General features: G+C 38.8%; 1 protein-coding gene across 4 annotated transcripts in view; it reads right to left on the reverse strand.

The window, feature by feature from the left end:
- EFR3A (EFR3 homolog A) overlaps positions 1-22,794 on the reverse strand; it is a 135,650-nt gene that overhangs the window by 36,976 nt on the left and 75,880 nt on the right. For all 4 annotated transcript variants that reach the window (XM_062187976.1, XM_062187977.1, XM_062187978.1 and 1 more), the window contains 4 exons: positions 11,028-11,106; positions 8,219-8,354; positions 6,335-6,502; positions 895-1,009 (listed from right to left, as the gene is read on the reverse strand). In XM_062187976.1, coding sequence (XP_062043960.1) covers positions 895-1,009; positions 6,335-6,502; positions 8,219-8,354; positions 11,028-11,106 — 498 coding nt within the window. The remainder of the gene's footprint in view (positions 1-894; positions 1,010-6,334; positions 6,503-8,218; positions 8,355-11,027; positions 11,107-22,794) is intronic.

The following is a 22,794-nucleotide window of genomic DNA, read 5'->3' on the forward strand; positions in this document are numbered from 1 at the left end:
GGCTTTCAAAGCAAACAGTACTATGCATATGATGACATGAAAATTAAATCATATGAATACATAAGTGAACAACTCAAATTAAAAGACACTATAAATCAGGAAAAATATGTACTGTGAATATAGGTGATGAATATTTCTTCAACATACAACAATAAGTAAAGAACAGATGATTAAAAACAATTAATACATGGAAAACCAAATAAGATACTGCCATTTCCTTATTCAATTAGCAAAAAAAACCCTACAAACTACAGCTTTGGTATGATATGAAATCACATCAATTATATAAAATAAGGGGAAGAGAAGAGGTTACCTTTAAAATCACAATCAGTTCTAGAATTCTAGAATAAGCCAATATTCCTGATACACTAACATTAAAAGGATTTTTAACAGACAACTTCAAACTTTATCTTAATGTATGCACATACATAATGACCAGGTTGAATAAACCTTACACTTGTTCAATAAAAGACAAAGAAAATTTGAGATTTTATAAGCTGAAAAATTATTTTATTATTTTTTTAAAGATTTATTTATTTATTTATTTACTTACTTAAAAGCCAGAGTTACACGCAGAGAGAAGGAGAGGCAGAGAGTGAGAAAGACAGAGAGAGGTCTTCCATCAGCTGGTTCACTCCCCAATTGGCCACAACGGCTTAAGTTTCTGGCTCCTGGCTTTGGACTGGCCAAGCCCCAGGTGTGTGCAGGCATTTGGGGAGAGAACCAGTGAACAGAAGATTTCTACCTCTCACTCTGTCACTTTTTCAAATAAAATAATAGTAATAATAGTAAAATAAATAATCTTTAAAAATACATACAAAGCTATAATTTTCTAGATTTCTTTCAGAAAAAATTTAATCCAAGACTAAATTCAAATTTAGTCTGAGAACATACCCTAGTTGACTGATATCCAAAGTATGGGTAGATGTTCCAAAAACAGGTACTTTCCCCATGATGAACATCATGATTTCTGACCTCTGATAATCTGGCAGATTACTTCCAAAAAATCCTGTAGAAATATTAAGATGAATTTTGCAAATTAGGAAGGTTTATTTTTTCATATAATACAAAATTGTAACATATTGAAAGCTTCCAATATGTGGCAAAACAATGACTGCCTTTAAGGTAAATATAACAGTAAAGATAATGGAATTTCATTTGTCCAAAATCATTTCATCATGTATAATATGTATCTAATGAACCAATATGTAGGGAATGTAATAAACTGGAGCCACAAATATCTTGCTTTAGCTAATAGTGGCAAGCCATTATCAAGTTGAGTGGAGTGGAGTTTTAGAAAAAGGTGAAAGAGAGCTTGATAGTATTTCTGATAAAACTGTTCATATACTGAGAGTGGAAATTCTTGTTCTGGAAAAGACGTCAGTAGTTGGGCTACACTAGTTGGTAAAGAAGTCAACAATAAGGAGACTACTGAAGCATCTTCCCAGGATTGCTCAAACGTTAACTCTGAGTTAATTCAATAGACATCATTCAATGGGTATAAAAAATATGAAATTTATACATTTGTCATTTTTCTCATGTACTCTTGGGTTTTGAGGACATTTTAAATTTATCTGCTGCAGCTTTTTGATGGCTGACATGCTGGTCAGAAAAGATTTCCAAGTTTCAATTATTATTTATTTGCATTTTAAATGTTCTTGTTTCGTTGAAAGATAAGAACAGATATCAAATCCTAGTTGTTCTTATTCCTTTCTTAAAATCTAACATAATCATTACGGACTCTTTTGTATTTTTAACATTTCTTCAACAGTGAGTTTGCTTTTTTTTAACTTAACTCTTCAGCTGCTATTATTAGGATTAATAATTTATTTATACACCCTCAAATTGCTTTTCTCATCATTTTGATTGGACTTAGGGGTAAAAGTCATCTCCCAAAATCAGACTAGCAATCAAAAATCTCATTATCTTAACATTACTTCATCTGCATAAAGTATATTATACTAGCTAATATTTAATGAGTACTCTTTAATAAAACAAGAATCTATTTCGTATTTGAATCTTCAAAGCAGCCTTATGAGTCTAGGTATTATTATTTGTCTAGTTTCTTCTGTGGAAATGAGGTCAAGAGACTTAAGAACTACTGTAAGAAATTACACAGCTAATATTAAGGCCTCAAGAAATGGCTATTTATTTCCAAAGTCTGCTATTAGTATGTTATTCTTCCTGTTAAGAAGCTACTTTTAACTAAGCACCCAATTAGATATGTTCCTAAACAATGCAGAAAACTGGATACTGTTTTTCTGTTCCCAACGTCAGCCATTTGCACAAGAACATAAAATAGCATGCACTTCTGATTACCATAGCACCTGGCACAGACTGACCACCTATCAAGCACCACCGATGCCTCTCCATATGACAGCACTCCTACCCTTAGTCCATAGTCACACATCATGCTTTTCAAAGGTGTGGAATAGTTTGCTCTAACCCAGTAGTCCCCAAACTTTGCTGCATATCAGAATTACCTAGGAAACTCTGAAAATGCCAGTGCTCAGGTCATACACCAAACTAATTAAGTCAGAGTATCAGTGGGTAGGAGTCCAAGCATCAGTTTTTTAAGATTCCGAGCTAATTCCAAGTTACAGAAAATTTTAAGAATCAATGAGGGAAAATTTATTTTTCTTTTCCAAATATAAGGTCAACTGAGGCTGGTATTGATTAGATAAAAATAAGACTGCTGAAGAACTGAAAATAGTCACAGTAGGAAGGAACTTATGCTTTACAATTTATTTACAATTTATTTTCTTAACGTACAATCTGGCAGCAGTCTGCAACATGATCAACTGTGAGGAAGGAGTCTAGGGCAGCACTCGTTCTTCACACTCATTGTTTGTGGTTGGTGCACTGAACAGAAAGGTCAATGGACCCAGGAAAGAACACGACAGAGAGACATTCCTGTTTCAAAAAAAGAAGGACGTGGCCAACAGCCTCCTAACCTAAAGTCTAAAAACTACAGCAGTCTTGTTCCATGGCCCTCCCACAAGAGAATCCACATCACCTGGGAACTACCAGAGTATAAGAAATTCTAAAAGAAAATACTAAGAAAAGTCAGAGGTGTGACTTTTTTTTTAAAAAGGAAAACTTTATTCATTGTGTCACACTGCATTTCTTTTCTCTCATGTTTAAATTCTCCCGTTACTCTGAATGTGCTTTATTATAGAAATACTGAGTCTGCCTACACACATTTTGTAACAAAATCCTTGAGAAACAAAAAAACTAAATAGAGTAAAACAGTAATACTGAATTAATCAGAAGTTATAAAAACCATCTAAATTAATTCTATGAGAATAAGATTAGCTGTTTTGGTATATCATCTTAGAATATCACAGAAAATCCCCAAATAATACAAATAAATACAAGAGTCACCACAGAAACTAGGTTCACTTTACGTTGATAGTAACAGTTTTAAGCAGTAATTACAATGTCTCTAATTCACTGAAGCTCCAAGGTAAAGCTTAACTTTATTTTATATGGTCTTTTTAGTCAATCCCCAAATCTTACACATTTATCCCACTAGAGAGTATACTGGAAAAGATACTCCAACGCGTTGCCTCTCATGAAGACCATTTCTATACACATTATGAGAAAAACTGCAAGAAGGTGAAATAGAGGTACCACACTAGGCAGATCAGTTAAACATCTCCAGCAAGGTGACAGCTGCGTGCATCATGAAGCCCTGGCACAGGACCTGGCATAGACATTGGGTTCAATATGTAGGAATTGAATGGGGATGCAGAATGCATGTGTCCAAGTTCATAAAACTTCAGAAATAAGATAAGGAGAAACTTTGTATTAAGTATTCCAAAGAAGTATCAAAGAGGTAGCCAAGTAGAAAACTACCCAGATAAAAGGCGTAAACCTAGTTCCAAGTATATAGGTACTATACTCTATAAATATAAACCAATTTTGAAATTATCATAGCACTCCACTCAAGTAGTTACAGCAAAATATGATCTGGCTATTCTGAAGAAAATATTGGTGGAGGGAGGTGTTGAAATAGAAAACAGCTTGGTTGCTTTAACTTATTTATCTACAGTCAGGTTATTTCATTTTCCAAGAAAATACACTCTTAAGGCATTTTTTTATTTTTTATTAGGATTTATTTATTTGAAAGTCAGAGTTACACAGAGAGAGGAGAGGCAGGCAGAGAGAGAGAGAGAGAGAGAGAGAGAGAGAGAGAGAGAGAGAGAAGAGGAGAGGAGAGGAGAAAGAGGGAGGGAGAGAGGGAGGGAGGGAGGGAGGGGGGAGGGAGGAGAGGTCTTCCATCTGATGGTTCACTCCTCAACTGGCCGCAATGGCCAGAGCTGTGCCAATCCTGGCCAGGAGCCAGGAGCCTTGAGCCTCTTCTGGGTTTCACACAGGGTTGCAGGGGCCCAAGGACTTGGGCCATCTTCCATTGCTTTCCCAGGCCACAGCAGAGAGCTGGATCGGAAGTGGATCAGCCAGGTCTCGAGCTGGCACCCATATAGGATGCCAGTGCTTCAGGCCAGGGCGTTAACCCACTGCGCTACAGCACCAGTCCCAGGCCTTTTTTTTTTTTTTTTTTTAAAGGAAGCTCTTTCATTTGTATATATATGTTCAAAGGTAGAAAACGATGCTTGTGCTTATAATAATGCACTGAGCACCAATAGGTAGTTGTGGAAGGAGTGCTCAACTTTATTTTAATATTGATTTATTTATTTCAAAGGCGGAGTTACAGAGATGCAGAGGCAGAGAGAGTGAGAGAGGTCTCTTATCCGCTGGTTTACTCCCCAGATGGCTGCAACGGCCGGAGCTGCACCAATCTGAAGCCAGGACCCAGGAGCTTCTTCCAGGTCTCGCATGCAGCTGCAGGGGCCCAAGGACTTGGGCCGTCTTCCACTGCTTTCCCAGGCCACAGCAGAGAGCTGGATTGGAAGTGGGGCAGCAGGGTCTCAAAATGGCACCCATATGGGAATGCCAGCACCGCAAGGGGTGCTTTTACCAGCTGCGCTACAGTGCTGGCCCTCAGAATGCTCAACTTTAAAATCCACTATTTTGCAGCCATCATGGTAAAAGACTGGTTTAGGAAAGAATAGAATTGTATGCTAAATGTAGGGAAAGTTTAGATAAAAGGCAGAATATTTCTGCTTATTACTTGTCCAAAAAACTCAAACTACACAGTGAAGAAATAGGAAAACACACTGACTAATCAAAATTACCTTCACCAGTGAGAAGCACATGTATGCCGTATACCTTTGGATGTGCTGCTCTGACAAGAACATATCACAAATGCAGTATTCCAGACAGGACTGTGTAACCTGAAGTTAATCATGGGGAAATATGAGACAAAAAAAAAAAAAAAAAAAAAGGAGAAGTGGGGCCAGCATCGTGGCACAGCGGGTTAAGCCGCTGCCTGCGGCTCTGGATCCCATCGGAGCACCAGTTTGTGTCTTGGCTGCTGCACTTCTGATCCAGCTCCATGCTAATGTGCCTGAGAAAGCAGGGGAAGATGGCTCAAGTGCTAGGGCCCTTGAAACCACATGAGAGACCTGGAAGAAGCTTCTAGCTCTTGCTTCAGCCTGGCTAGTGGTCACGGCCATTTGGGGAGTGAACCAGTGGATGAAAGGTATCTATGTAACTCTGCCTTTTAAGTATGTAAATAAATCTTCAAGTAAATAACTAAATCTTAAAAAAATTCCTATGCCATAATAAAATGTCCCACACTAATGGAGCTAAAGACATACTATAACTAAATACAATATATGATCCTGACTGGGTTTTGGACCCAAGGAGAAAAGAGCTATAAAGGACATTATTGAGCCTAGTGACAAAACTGAAATATGGAAGGTTGATTAAAGTATTGTACCAATGTTAAATTTACGGATACGGGTAACTTTAGTCTTATTATGTAAGGCATGATGTATTCAACTTACTATATCCAGTGATTTAGGAGAAAAGTATACGTGTGTATATATGTATATATTTTAAACATATACACACACATTTGCTGAGAGGGAAAGAAAGTGGAAAGAAGGGAATGGAATGAGAAAGAATGGGAGAGGGAGTGTTGGAGGGAAGAGGGAGGAGGAGATGACAGATGGGGCTGGGGCTGGGGTTGGGGAGACTGGGAAGAGCAAATGAAAAAGTAAATGGCATTACAGCTCTCAATAAATGAATCTGGTAAGGGAAAGCAGCATTCTTTGTCCCATTCTTATGCAGGTTTACTTTCTAAATATAGTTTAGAATCTAAGCTGCCAGCCTTCTTTAACAACAGTACTGTAAAAGTACTTTAAGTGAGAGCTTTTTTAACCAGCGTTTTCCATTATAGTATTATTGGAAAGTGACTTGCACTCACCTATTGTTTGGATGATAGCGTTCTGCACAATCTTCTCGTCATTGTCTTTGGAACTTGTGCTTAAGTTGGCACTACCTGTAGGTCCCCCCTGTAAATCGTTTGCTTCAAATTCAACACTGAGACGCAGATGCTTCAATAGGGTATTGAACACTTCCAGCACGGTGGGCCCTGTGAAGAATCACTTAGATGAGTAGATCAAAATCAATTCTCATATTTCTCATTAGAGTTTTTGATTAGTTTCTAAATGATGAAATATATAATAATTTATGAACTAACCAGTCCATTAAAACAAAAGAGAAAAATACCTAAATAATAAAGTACCTCCATTTTAACACAAACATTTATAGGATATCTATGAGAAGCTTACTGTTTAAATCTCTGCTATAATCCAAACAAAATGTGCAGTGGCATATAAAGGTTACCAAAAACTTCCTACCTATCTAATCTTGTCTACTCAGAGTAATGTGGACTGAGACAATTAGCTTGACTGTTGACTGGTCGATCTGAATCTATATGATTACAATATACAGTTCACTGTCCCAGAGAAACTTACTTAGCATCTAGTGAGATGGAAGAAAGACAATGCTGCCTCAGTTATGAGACTTATACTAGCCAATTTATCAGACTAAGCTAAACTGAAATTGCTGATTTTTGTTCTATGAATTCTCCAGAGAGCCCTACCACTGCCTCTATAACAGGATGTCTTAATCTGTAGATTTCATTTCTATTCCCCCCTCTCCACTGGGACTCCTTCAGCATAGCTCCAGGTTCACATGCTCCTTCAAATGTACAAACACTGGCACACAGTACCTAACACACAACAGACATGAGCAATTATGATGGCTCAAGGTATCATCAGCGTCTCCTTTCATACTCTTATCAAACAATCTATCATTTCTAATTAAATCAATAATTTATTGATGGATTATTAATTTATTATTTTATGAATTCAATAGCTTGCATGTCAATAATCTGCTTCACCAATCTGAGGTCAGTTTAAGATAAATAATAAAAAGTTCATAGTCAAAATACCATTTGACACTGAGAGGATATTAGAATATTTCATTAGTTGCTATATTTCTACTTTAATTTTGAAACAAAGAGACCCTAACCAGATTCTCCTTCTGAAGTTTCATATCCCTATTAAGAATCCTTGCATTTTTCTAATCACACATAGGTGAAAGGTCATACTTTGACCTGTCACCTCTAATCAGCCAATTACCGAATTCTACTGACTTTATAATTTTCATCTCTACTGTTGCTATCCAATTGGCAAGTCCTTTCTCTCACATCTACAATAATGATATTGACTTGACTCTAATGAGCCCTACATTTTATTGCTAGATAAATTATCCTAGTACATTTCTGACAAAAACTACAATAAGTCTTTAAAGACTGTCAATCAACTACAGAACTAAATCTACAACCTAGCTGAAATTTCATTTTAAAACCACTTCTCTGATTTGTTTCCAACATCATACATTCAAGTCATATGAGACTCATAATATTTTGCTCATGCTAATCCCAATTCCCTCTCTTCTCTTGATACCGGTTTTCTCAAGATATATGATTAAAATCTGCCTTATAGTATCAGGTGGCTTGTCTAACCACAGTAAGTTTCAGTTTCTTTTATCTGTATTCTCCCAATGTTCAGTACATACTCAAAACCTAAAGGAAGGGAAGGAGAGAGTGGTTTGGAGGGACATGTTTGGACACAAAAGCAGCCTGAAAATAATAACTTGGATTCAAACTTTTAAGAGAAATTTATAGCACATTTTAAAATGGATAGCAATTTTATTAAGTTGTTTTTTCATAATCTACTAAAATGCCTTGAAATATATTAATGCATCATTTTATTATCTTACAAAAAAAAAAGACACTCACCTATGGAGCCTTTAGCAGCAATGGCAACAGCCTCTAACAGAACCTGAATAATACCCGCACGAACCCGTGGAGAATCTTTTTTACAAGCATCAAGGTGTCCTAGAATCTCCTGGATCACATGATGAGAATACTGAGCCTAAAATAAACAAAATAATACAAAGATGAAGGAACAGTATATGCATTCTGGCACAATTCTTTTCACAATCACAATCAATCACAGTGAATGATACTAGAATCAACCACAAAAAAAAGGCAGTCAGAAAAATGTTTGTTTGATTCCAAGGAACATTTATTAAAAAACAACAGTAGCATGGTCCTGTGACATGAGCATAACTCCAGTCCTGTACCAAGCTGTAAAAAGAAATGGCCTGTGATCCTGAAGCTCCCTATTAGTGTGTGCCTTCAGACAGACTCCAAGCTGCACTGTTTTCAAGTTAATTACTTATTTTTTCTTCTTTGGAGTGTTTATTTTTATTAAGAGAGCATCCTACACATAATGGCTGCTCTGCTCAAAAATGAAAAATTCCCTTGCAGCTCCATCAACATGATAAATTTCACATCCCCGTATTTCTGGCATTTGTGCCATAGCACGTCTCCTTTTATAACAATGCAAAGTGAAAACTAAGTTTGCATTTTCATCACCGCTTCAGCTACAGTTGTATTAGAACAGAGGAACATTATACACATTACAACCTGAAACTGAACTTCTCGCCAAAGTAGCTCTGTGTTTCTGATAGCTGAACTTTATACAATGACAGTTTGCCTTATTTTCTATATTTTTCTAAACAGAAAAAATGTACAGTACATTATCTATAATCACCCTACTATAGAAAACTCCAAAACTTACTTCTAACTATAATCTAGTACCTGTCAATCAACCTTTCCCCAGCGTTCCCTTTATAAGTGTTGCTTGCACAAACAGCCCTAGGAGGCAGGTTCAGCTCAATTAGTCTATGCAAGCACAAACAGAAACTCAAAGGAAGGGCCTAGGAAGAGAATTCTAGGCTGATACTGGATTCCACCTCTTAATCATACCTTACTAACCCCCATTAATCAATTTAGCACAGAAGACCAGGCTTAAACAAAATATTTTCCTTGTACCACAAATGTCCTGCCTACTGTATTTGGAACTATTTAATCTCTTAAGGATATAAACCCTGGTCAGGGATAGCCAATTTGTTTTGAGAAGACTGAAAAATTATCTAAGAATCATACCTCTATTAATTTTATACTAAATTGAAATTTTAAAAAAGTCTATGATCAGTTTGAACTGTACCAAGATAGTCTTATTAGACAGAAATTCATATTCTGTTGGACACTAATATTTAATTCTTAATTAATGAACTTCATAAAATGTATGGTGTAATTACAAATATTTTTAAAGCACTGTGTAGATCAGAAGACATTTTATGAACATTTAATTAATAAATGTTGATTCCTAAGTTTTTACAACATTATAATTTATTTTCTTCATTTCTATAAAAAAATTTCATCGTGCAATTAAATCTGAATGAAGGAGGGTGAACGACAGAAAAACACAAGGCCAGAAAAGACCCTAGTTTATGTGTACAGACTGTCAGATCTACTTCTATGTTAAAACTAAACTTAACAATTACTCTTCCATATAACCAGATCAACTTTATAATAACTATCACTTATTGAACACTTTATGTTAGGCATTTGATATCAATCTTAACTTAATGGTTACTTCAGAATAGGAATTCCAGAATAAAATGATCAGAATTTGAATCCTGCTTCACTTTCTACTTGTGTATACTTGAGTCATTACTTGACCTTTCGGGAAGTTAATTTTCTGACTTTTTTTTTTATTAAACTTTTATTTAATGAATATAAATTTCCAAAGTATAGCTTATGGGTTACAATGGCTTCCCCCCTCCCATAACTTCCCTCCCGCCCGCAACCCTCCCCTTTCCCGCTCCCTTTCCCCTTCCATTCATGTAAAGATTCATTTTCAATTCTCTTTATATACAGAAGATCAGTTTAGTATATATTAGGTAAAGATTTCAATGTCCAGTTTATAGGCAAAGGAGAATTAAATGAGCTAAACCAGGTAAGACTATGAGCCATGTCAAGGGACACAGCCAGCACCTGATATAAGGTTCTACTTTAATGTATAAGTCAACCATTTAAGGTGTAAGTTAAAAGTTTCTTCTTATAGATGAGGAATATAGTAATCTGAGAGGCTGAACAATTTTCCCAAGTTCATATAACGAGTAAACAGCACATCCACAGTGCAAATCCTGGTATGACCTGTGTTAATATCTGTGCTGCTTCTGACAACTCCTTTTAAGTAATGGTGATGTTTTAAGTACTAAAAATGTAAATTGTGTAAAAAAGGATCTGAAGTCACTATTAAATTAAGAGCTGGCCAGGACTGTTCAGGTTTAGATAAGAACCAGGATGGTTGCCTACAGGAGCCAAGTGTTTCACCATCAGTTTCCGTAACGACTAACAGTTCTTACATGTACTATCCCAAGGAGCCATAGCCAATACTCAGTAAATGCTAGCTGTTATTACCAGCTACACGCTGTTACAATAAATATCAAATGCAATACTAATCCATCAGTAAAATAAAAATACATATAGTTAAATGCACAATAAAAAGCATCATCATAAAATTTAGTTTTTATTATATATTTTTCATATTAGAAAATGAGAAATGAGAAAAATATACATATTAAAAACATGTTTTACATCCTACAGCTTACTGTATATCTGATGATGTGCTTATCTATACAGAAACAAAATTACTTAAATAAAAATACTTATATAGTTAACCAAAACTTACCTGAATAGAATACATTATAATTTTAAAGCAGTGAACTGCAAATTCATTGGGATCCCACAGTTTGTGATGATCTAAATGCCTGTAAATAACAAAAATTACTTTAAGGATTTTCTTGTCTTATTACAGTTTCTTCCTCTAGAATTGTCAACGATATTGAAAAGCTTAACACTCAGAACATCTGAAAGAAGGTAAAGGTTTCCAAAAATAAGAATTTATATCCCTCAACTGCCAAACCATGTCAAAAAAAAAAAAAAAAAGATAAAATAGCAGATTATATATGACTTTTAAATACCCAGAAGTAGCAAGGAAGAAAATTCTCTCAACCAAACCAGCAGGCAAGCCTCTGCAGAAGTGAGTACACTGATGGCAGCAGCTGTCCTGGACACAGCCTCAGGTCTCCAGGGCCCAGAGCCAAGAGCCTCAAGGCTGTACACACCAGAGACTGGAGACAAAGCTTAGGGCCCACCCAGGAAGGACAGGCTATAATTTGAGATCAGCCATCCTAGCATCAACTCAGAACCCCTAAAGCTAGACCCTCAAAAGATCGGGGTGAACCTTCCATATTCACATAATTGTTCAATTTTAAATATAAAAGAAAAAAATAAGTTCATAGAAATGAAAAAAAAAAAAAAAGTAGTAGAATGTTGAAGCTTGCCTGTCTTGACTTTGGCTCTGAGGGGAACCGCAAAAAAACAGAAATCTTTCCAGGGGCCAGCGCTATGGCGCAGCAGGTTAATGCCCTGGCCTGGAGTGCCGGCATCCCATATGGGCACTGGTTCAAGACCCGGCTGCCCCACTTTCGATCCAGCTCTCTGCTATGGCCTGGGAGAGCAGTAGAGGATGGCCCAAGTCCTTGGACCCCTGCACCCACGTGGAAAACCCAGAGGAAGCTTGTGACTCCTGGCTTTGATCGACACAGCTCCGGCCATTGTGACCCTCTGGGGAGTGAACCAGCAGATAGAAGACCTCTATCTCTCTCTGCCTCTCCTCTCTCTTACTTTCAAGTAAAATAAATAAATCCTTAAAAAAAATTTTTTTTTTCCAGAGACTTCAATCACTCAGCCAGTAGCCAGGCCAGGAACATGGGAGATATTTTATTTCTAGTTAATGAATGACTCTAGAAAAATGGTTCTTAAAATGAATAAAATTGCTCTGGAAATTTTATCTGTAGAAAAAAAAAATCCTTCAGTTCAACAATGAAGCATGTTTATTTCAAATGTTACTTGAGTTAGTACAGACAATAAATTATAAAATAGAAATTTTGAGTATCACACTTTTAATCAACAGGGGGCACACAACACATTTTTTCAGTATCTAAGAATACTATACAAGGAAGTAGCAATGTTGTTATTAAGATAATAAAGAAAATTGTAGGTTTAAATTAAGTTAAGGGAGAATTAAGTGGAAAAGAATTTTTAAAAACTCTTCTGGGGTCAGCACTGTGGCACAGTGATTTAAGCTGCTGCCTGGAGGCTGACATCCCATATGAGAATGGTTTGAGTCCCCGCAGCTCCACTTCAGATCCAGCTGGTTCACCCCCAAACAGCGACACAGCTTGGGCTGGGACAGGCAGAAAGCGGGAGCCTGGAACTCTCTCTTGGTTTCCTACGTGGGTGGCAGGTACTAGGCTTTCCAAGGCACATTGGCAGGGAGCTGGATGGAAAGCAGAGCAGTGGGAACTTGAATCAGCACTGGTGTCACGGGTGGCAGCTTTTACTAAATGCACAACCATATCACTGCCCCTACCCCCACCTGCCTTTTTTAAGGTTTATTTATTTATATGAAAGGCAGAGTTAACAGAGATAGAGGGAGAGACAGAGAGAAAAGGTTAATTCCTTCAAAGGGCAATTCTGACCATTTCATACCTTGGAGCCAAAATCTCCACTACTGCCTACAGATTTAAATATAAAACTCTTAAGATCTCTACAGTGTAGCCTAAACTTTTTCTTCTTTTCCCACACTAACTCCTTAATGGTATCAGTGTCTTGTGTTCACTGTTGGTTAAAGGGAGATAGTCAAATTTCCTACTGAATCATCTATTTGCTTTACTAAATAACTGAAATTTTAATTATTTAATTTTGTTAATACAAAGAATACAGATTTCACATATTCCATGAATACAATTCTAAGGATATAACGATAACTTCTTCTCTCCCTCAAACCTCCCTCCTCCTTTCTTTTTTTAAATTTTTGCACTGACATATTTTTGGTGTTTCACATATACAGTTTTAAGTATGATGATACTTCTCACCACACCCTCCCTCCCTGCCTCCTACTCTCCCACCTCCTTCTTATTTCTGTTAATTCTTAAAATCACATACTTTTTTTTTTTAAGATTTATTTATTTATTTATTTATTTTTTGACAGGCAGAGTGGACAGTGAGAGAGAGAGACAGAGAGAAAGGTCTTCCTTTTTGCCGTTGGTTCACCCTCCAATGGCCGCCGCGGCTGGCGCGCTGCGGCCAGCGCACCGTGCCGATCAGAAGGCAGGAGCCAGGTGCTTCTCCTGGTCTCCCATGGGGTGCAGGGCCCAAGCACTTGGGCCATCCTCCACTGCACTCCCGGGCCACAGCAGAGAGCTGGCCTGGAAGAGGGGCAACCGGGACAGAATCCGGCGCGCCGACCAGGACTAGAACCCAGTGTGCCAGCGCCACAAGGCGGAGGATTAGCTTATTGAGCTGCAGCGCCGGCCAAGATTTATTTATTTTACTTGAAGTCACAGTTACACAGAGAGAGGAGAGGCAGAGAGAGAGGGAGGGAGGCAGAGAGAGAGGGAGGGAGGGAGGGAGGGAGGGAGGGAGGGAGAGAGAGTCTTCCATCCGTTGATTCACTCCCCAATTGGCCACAATGACCGGAGCTGCGCCAATCCCAAGCCAGGAGCTTCTTCCAGGTCTCCCAAGTGGGTACAGGGGCCCAAGGATTTGGGCCATCTACTACTGCTTTCCCAGGCCACAGCAGAGAGCTTGATCGGAAGTGGAGCAGCCAGGTCTTGAACTGGCGCCCATATAAGATGCTGCCACTGCAGGCAGCAGCTTTACCCGCTACGCCACAGCGCCGGCCCCAACAATGACATACTTTCAATTTTCTTTATAATCTTAAGCTTAATCTTCCACTATAAATAAAGAGTTCAACAAGTAGTAGTAAGTAGAATAACCACTGTTCCTCAAGAGTATAAACAAGGACTATAAACAATAATCACATCTCAAAAGGTCACTTGTGATCATTTACATTATATTTTTTGTGCTCTGCATATTAGTTACCACAAATCAGGGAAAATATGTGGTATTTGTCTTTTTGGTACTGGCTTCATTCACTAAGCATAATAGCCTCAAGTTAGATCCATTTTGTTGCAAAAGACAGGATTTCACTCTTTTTTGCAGGTAAGTAGTATTCCACTGTGTGACTATAGCATGATTTCTTTAACCAGTCATCAGTTCATGGACATCTGGGTTGATTAATCAACTTCAATATCAAACCAAAGCATTCTTTGTAAATAAAATTTCCAGAGCATTTTTGATAAACATGTATCATGTATATCTATCTCAAAAGATATCACCAATAAATTCTACAGTTAGATATCAATTCCTTGCTGAAAACTGCAAGAATACTTTTTGTCTTTTTCTCATAATCTGTATAGTAAAATTACTGTGGTCACTAACTCACCAAGTTTGTTACTAAAGTACATATTCTTCAAAATACCTGATACCTTACTTGCAGAGAGCATTCAATATCTAATTAGCTAATAAGATAATACACAATATAAATATATTAATATTTAATTGGACTAACACATGACCAGAATGTAAGGGTTTTTTTTTAACAAAATTTATTTATTTGAAAGGCACAGTGAGAGAAAGAGTGATGGATTGAGATCTACCATCTACTGGTTCACTCCCCAAAGGCCCTCAATCGCCAAGGCTGGGCCAGGCAGAAGCCAGACCAGGCCACCCAGGTCTTCCACAAGGGTGGCAGGTGCCCAAGCACTTGGGCCATCTTCTGCTGCTTTCCCAGGTGCTATAGCTGGGAGCTGAATGGGAAGTGAAGCAGCTGAGACTCAAACTGGTGTTCTGATATGTCAGCATCACAGGTGGTGGCTTAACCCTCAGTGCCACAATACTGGCCCAGGACTTAAGTTCATAAATTCTTATTTTTTAAAAAAGCTTTCTTTATTTTATCTGAAAGGCAGAGCTACAGAGAAAGAGACAGAGAGATTATCTTCCACCCGCTGGTTCACTCCCCAAATGACCACAATAGCCAGGGTGGACCAGGCCCAAAGCCAGGAGCTTCATCTGGGTCCCCCATGTGAGTACAAGGGCCCAAGCACTTGGGCCATCTTCTACTACTTTCCCAGGTGCATTACCAAGGGGCTGGATCTGAAGTGGAGCAGCTGGGACTCGAACCGGCGTCCATATGTAGTGCCAGCACTACAGACGGCAGCTTTACCTACTATGCCACAGAGCTGGCCCCTAAGTCCTTAAATTCTATGTAGAAAAGGACATAGCCCACTTCAAGGTAGTTAACTCAAGTACAGCCAATGGGTAACCTCTTTCTAAACCTCTAGATTTTTTATATGTTCACTCATTTGAGAGGCAGAGATATAGACAGAGACAGCGCTCCCATGCACGGTTCATTAAAAAGTACCCACAATGGTTAGGGCTAGGCTGGAGCTAAAGCAGGAGTGCTGTCCAAATCTCCATCTCACAGGAACCCAAATCCTTGAGCCACCATGACTGCCTCCCAAAATCTGTATTAGCAGGAAGCTGGAATAAGGAGCTGGGCTCAGTATCAAACCCAAACACTCCAATGTGGGATGTAGACATCTTAACCAATGTCTTAACTACTAGGATGAACACCTTCCTCAAATTCTCTAGATTGTTAAGGCTTTATAGATTACTGTGATTAACAACAGTATTAAAAATAAAACTAGAATTCTTATATTCACAAACATTAAAAAATAAACCTACCCTTTTATTAAAAATTTTTAAATTATTATTTATTTTCATTGTACTGAAAAGGCACAGAGAGGGGCACAGGGAGAGGGAAAGAGAGAGGGAGGGAGGGAAAGACAGACAGAGATCTTCCATTTGTTGACTCACTCCCCAAATGCCTGCAATAGCTGGGCCTAGGCCATGCCCAAACCTGGCGCCCAGAACATAATCTGAGTCTCCCACAGCAATGACTGGGACCTAAGCACTTGAGCCATCATCTGCTGCCTCCCAGGCTGTACATTAGCAGGAAGGTGAAAAGAGATGTGGAAACAGGACTCAAACCCAGGCATTTCTGCCCTTAGTACATTGGGTAGGGTTCTGATTTAGTATCATTTCCATAAGTCCAAAATGTCTTTAAACAGTAGCTCTCAATTTTTAAGTGGTAGTTGTAGTGGTGGGGATCACAGATTTCTTTGAAAAATCTAACGATTCTTTGATTTTTAATTCTGTGGTTTACAGATTCTTGTAATCAAAGCTTAATACTGGACGAGAGAGCGGCAAGATGGCGGAATAGGAAGGGAGCACACTGATAGTCTGGGAAGAGACAGTTTAATAAAAGTGGAGATACTGCAGGGTCAAGGAAGAGTAGGGGAAGAAACAGCAGAGGAAACTCTTCCAGAACTAGTGATTCACAGTGGACCTGCGTGGAGAGCGTGGGAGCCCACAGTTAGGGACCCCAGCGGCAGACTCAACACACCAGCGCTGGAACGCGAGGTGAGCTGAACCTCAATAGCCCGAGACACCAGTGGGCAAGCGGAAAGAGGAGACTACAGGGAACAAGGCTTGAAACCCCGTGGGGAAAAGTTCACCTGGCTAACTAGAAGAGAGAGAGAAAAAAAAAGGTGACCTATACAGACACGAGTTTCTCTCTCTCCGCCCACCTCTCAAAGGCGAGCAAGACAAAGAGCAGGCGCCATTTTGGACATGCATCATAAGCAGGGCGACCTCAGGTCTGCACTGGCCCTGAGCCTAGCAGAAAAACCTGACTCTGGAGGGGCGGGGGGCGGGGGGGGGGGGGCGGGTGAAATAACAGCATATTGGGACATAGTGAATCTGTGTTGCTAAAGAACTGAGACTGAAAAAACAGACGGTGGGGGAGAGAACTCACAGAATTCACATGAGTACTCTCCAGAGACCCTACAATTCAGTAACCTTAGCAACCCAGTGGGAGACTGGGAGAATTGGAGCCCACACTGAGGGCAGTAGAGATTCCCTGTGTGGTCCTTGGGAAAGAGCTTCCAATCTCTGGCTCCTGTGGGTATATCATTCGCCTGCTAACCACCTTGAATTCCATTCAGCTCTGCGGAATTACTTCCCTTTTGAATCAAAAGAGAGAGAGAGAGAGAGAGAGAGAGAGAGATTGATTGATTGATTGATTGATTTACCATGCCTAACCTGGGAGTGTCACCTTTGACATACCCTCAACCCTGAGAAACCAAACAAAGCTCTCAGGACACACCCATCTCAAGCCTCTAAGGCTCCATCGAAAGCAGACAGTCCACTTAATCTAGAGTCACAGTATAACAAGAAAAAACACCACAGTGAAGAAACCAAAGAATATTTCCAATATACCAAACAACAAACGCAAAAACCGAGGTAACAAGAACAAGGAAGACACTATGACGCCCCCAAATGAAAAAGACACCCCAATTCAAGATTATGAAGATGATGAGGTAGAAAAAATGCAAGAAGCGGATCTCAAAAAATTGATAAGAAAATTAAGAAGTTCTCAAAAACAAATTCTTGAACTACTGAAATCTTTAATGGACAAGATAGAAAATCTCTCTCATGAAAATGAAATATTAAGGAGGAATCAAAATGAAATGACACAACTAGTAGTACATGAAACTGTGATAGTGATGAGAAATCATAATTAAATGAAGAATTCAACAGATCAAATGACAAACACATTAGAGAGCCTTAAAAACAGAATGGGTGAAGCAGAAGAGACAATTTCGGACTTAGAAGAAGGAGAACAGGAAAGTATACAGACAACCAAAGAGAGGAAGAGGAAATTAGAAATCTAAAAAATATTGTCGGGAATCTACAGGATACTATTAAAAAACCCAACATTCGGGTTCTAGGAGTTCCTGAAGGCATGGAGAGGGAGAAAGGATTACAAGGCCTTTTTAGTGAGATACTAGCAGAAAATTTCCCAGGTGTGGAGAAGGACAGAGATATCCTAGTACAGGAAGCTCATAGAACCCCTAGTAAACATGACCAAAACAAATCCTCACCACGACACATTGTAATTAAACTCTCACAGTGAAGTAGAAAGAAAAGATCCTAAAATGTGAAACAGAGAAACATCAGATTACTCTCAGAGGATCTCCAATTAGACTCACAGAAGACTTCTCACCAGAAACCCTAAAAGCTAGAAGGGAATGGCGAGACATAGCCCAGGTACTAAGAGAGAAAAACTGCCAGCCCAGAATATTATATCCTGCAAAGCCCTCATTTATGAATGAAGGTGAAATAAAGACCTTTCATAGCAATCAGAAATTGAAAGAATTTGTCGCCACTCGTCCAGCCCTGCAGAAGATGCTTAAAGATGTGTTACATACAGAAACACAGAAACACGGCCTTCAATATGAAAGAAGGTAAAGGAAGGGAACCTCACAGCAAAAGATCACAGGGAATTCAAAGCATATATTAGAAAATGTCTTTGGCAAATGGCAGGGCAAAGTTACCACTTATCAATAGTCACATTGAACATTAATGGCCTGAACTGTCCAGTTAAAAGACACAAATTGGCTGATTGGGTTAAAGAACAAAACTGATCGATTTGCTGCTTACAAGAAACACATCTTTCCAATGAAGATGCATTCAGACTGAAAGTGAAAGGCTGGAAAAAGATATACCATGCCAACAGAAATGAAAAAAGAGCAGGCGTAACCATCTTAATATCGGAAAACATAAACTTTAACACAAAAACTGTTAAGAGAGAGAAAGAGGGGCACTATATAATGATTAAGGGATCAATTCAACAGGAAGATCTAACAATTATCAATGTATATGCACCTAATTACAGGGCACCTGTTTATTTAAAAGATTTGTAAAGGGACTTAAAGGGAGACTTAGACCCTAATAAAATAGTACTGGGGGACTTCAATACTGCACTCACAGAAATAGACAGATCGACAGGACAGAAGATCAACAAGGAGACAGTAGATTTAAATGACACTATAGCTGAAATGGATCTAACAGATATCAGAGATGAAATAGGAAACATAACAACAGACACCACAGAAATAAAAAGAATCATCAGAAATTATTACAAGGACTTGTATGCCAGCAAACAGGGAAACCTATCAGGAATGGATAGATTCCTGGGCACATGCAACCTACCTAAATTGAACCAGGAAGACATAGAAAACCTAAACAGACCCATAACTGAGACAGAAATGGAAACAGTAATAAAGGCCCTCCCAACAAAGAAAAGCCCAGGACCAGATGGATTCACTGCTGAATTCTACCAGACATTTAAAGAACTAACTCCAATTCTTCTCAAACTATTCAGAACAACTGAAAAAGAGGGAATCCTCCCAAATTCTTTCTATGAAGCCAGCATCACCTTAATTCCTAAGCCAGAAAAAGATGCAACATTGAAAGAGAATTACAGACCAATATCCCTGATGAACATAGACACAAAAATCCTCAATAAAATTCTGGCCAATAGAATGCAACAACACATCAGAAAGATCATCCACCCAGACCAAGTGGGAGTTATCCCTGGTATGCAGGGATGGTTCAACATTCGCAAAACAATCAACGTGATACACCACATTAATAGACGACAGAAGAAAAACCATATGATTCTCTCAATAGACGCAGAGAAAGCATTTGATAAAATACAACACCCTTTCATGATGAAAACCCTAAGCAAACTGGGTATAGAAGGAACACTCCTCAATACATTCACAGCAATATATGAAAAACCCACGGCCAACATCCTATTGAATGGGGAAAAGTTGGAAGCATTTCCAACAAGATCTGGTACCAGACAGGGATGCCCACTCTCACCACTGCTATTCAACATAGTTCTGGAAGTTTTAGCCAGAGCCATTAGGCAAGAAAAAGACATTAAAGGGATACAAATTGGGAAGGAAGAACTCAAACTATCCCTCTTTGCAGATGATACAATTCTTTATTTAGGGGACCCAAAGAACTCTACTAAGAGACTACTGGAACTCATTGAAGAGTTTGGCAAAGTAGCAGGATATAAAATCAATGCACAAAAATCAACAGCCTTTGTATACACAGGCAATGCCATGGCCGAGGAAGAACTTCCAAGATCAATGCATTCACAATAGCTCCAAAAACAGTCAAATACCTTGGAATAAACTTAACCAAGGACGTTAAAGATCTCTATGATGAGAATTACAAAACCTTAAAGAAAGAAATAGAAGAGGATACCAAAAAATGGAGAAATCTTCCATGCTCAAAGAATTGGAAGAATCAATATCATCAAAATGTCCATTCTCCCAAAAGCAATTTATATATTTAATGCAATACCTATCAAAATACCGAAGACAGTCTTCTCAGATCTGGAAAAAATGATGCTGAAATTCATATGGAGACACAGGAGACCTCGAATAGCTAAAGCAATCTTGTACAACAAAAACAAAGCCGGAGGCATCACAATACCAGATTTCAGGGCATACTACACGGCAATTGTTATCAAAACAGCATGGCACTGGTACAGAAACAGATAGATAGACCAATGGAACAGAATAGAAACACCGGAAATCAATCCAAACATCTACAGCCAACTTATATTTGATCAAGGATTTAAAACCAATCCCTGGAATAAGGACAGTCTATTCAATAAATGGTGCTGGGAAAACTGGATTTCCACGTGCAGAAGCACGAAGTAAGACCCCTACCTTACACCTTACACAAAAATTCACTCAACATGGATTAAAGACTTAAATCTACGACTTGACACCATCAAATTATTGGAGAGCATTGGAGAAACCCTAGGTACCGGCAAAGACTTCCTAGAAAAGACCCTGCAGGCTCAGGCAGTCAAAGCCAAAATTAACTATTGGGATTGCAACAAATTGAGAAGTTTCTGTACTGCAAAAGAAACAGTCAGGAGAGTGAAGAGGCAACTGACAGAATGGGAAAAAATATTTGCAAACTACGCAACAGATAAAGGGTTGATAACCAGAATCTACAAAGAAATTAAGAAACTCCACAACATCAAAACCCACTTAAGAGATGGGCCAAGGACCTCAAGAGACATTTTTCGAAAGAGGAAATCCAAATGGCCAACAGACACATGAAAAAATGTTCAAGATCACTAGCAATCAGGGAAATGAAAATCAAAACCACAATGAGGTTTCACCTCACCCCGCTCAGAGTGGCTCACATTCAGAAATCTACCAACAACAGATGCTGGAGAGGATGTGGGGAAAAAGGGACACTAACCCACTGTTGGTGGGAATGCAAACTGGTTAAGCCACTATGGAAGTCAGTCTGGAGATTCCTCAGAAACCTGAACATAACCCTACCATACAACCCAGCCATCCCACTCCTTGGAATTTACTCAAAGGAAATTAAATTGGCAAACAAAAAAGCTGTCTGCATATTAATGTTTATTGCAGCTCAGTTCACAATAGCTAAGACCTAGAATCAACCCAAATGGCCATCAACAGTAGACTGGATAAAGAAATTATGGGACATGTACTCTATAGAATACTACACAGCAGTCAAAAACAATGAAAACTGGTCATTTGCAACAAGATGGGGGAATCTGGAAAACATTATGCTGAGTGAATTAAGCCAGTCCCGAAGGGACAAATATCATATATTCTCCCTGATCGGCAACAACTAACTAAGCACCAAAGGGGAAACCTGTGGAAGTGAAATGGACACTATGAGAAACAGTGACTTGATCAACTCTTGTGCTGACTGCTGATGTACAATGTAATACTTTATCCATTTTAGTATTTTTGTTTTGTTTTGTTCTAGTACTATTGGTTGAACTCTGTAATTAACACACAATTATTCTTAGGTGTTTAAATTTTAATTGAAAAGTGATCCCTGTTAAGTATAACAGTGGGAATAAGAGAGGGAGGAGAAGAACAATTTGGGACATGCTCAATCAGACTTGCCCCAAATGGGGGAGTTAGAATCGTGCCAGGGAATTCCAATACAATCCCATCAGGGTGGCATGTACCAATGCCAACTCACTAGTCCAAGTGATCAATTTCAGTTCACAATTGATCACACTGATAGGTCTAAGAGTCAAAGGGATCACATAAACAAGACTAGTTTCTGCTAATACTAACTGATAGAATCAAAAAGGGAAAGAACAATCCAACATAGGAAGCGGGATACATAGCAGACTCATAGAATGGCAGATGTCCTAAATAGCACTCTGGCCTCAGAATCAGCTCTTAAGGCATTCGGATCTGGCTGAAGAGCCCATGAGAGTATTGTAGGCATGGAAAGCCAAGACATTCTGGGGTGGGGGGGGTGGGGGGAACACCACACCTAAATGAAAGATCTCTGCCAGTGAGATCCCAGTGGAAAGAACGGGGCCATCAAAGAAGGAGGTACCTTTCTCTGAAGGGAGGAGAAAACTTCCACTTTGACTATGACCCTGTCAGAATAAGATCGAAGTCAATGAACTGAAAAGGCTTCCATAGCCTTGGCAACTCATGACTAGAGCCTAGGGAGATTACTGATGCCATAAACAAGAGTGTCAAATTGTTAAGTCAACAACAAGAGTCACTGTATACTTACTTCTCACGTGGGATCTGTCCTTAATG

This window comes from Lepus europaeus, chromosome 4 (assembly GCF_033115175.1).
Source record: "Lepus europaeus isolate LE1 chromosome 4, mLepTim1.pri, whole genome shotgun sequence".
Taxonomy (NCBI): Eukaryota; Metazoa; Chordata; class Mammalia; order Lagomorpha; family Leporidae; genus Lepus; species Lepus europaeus.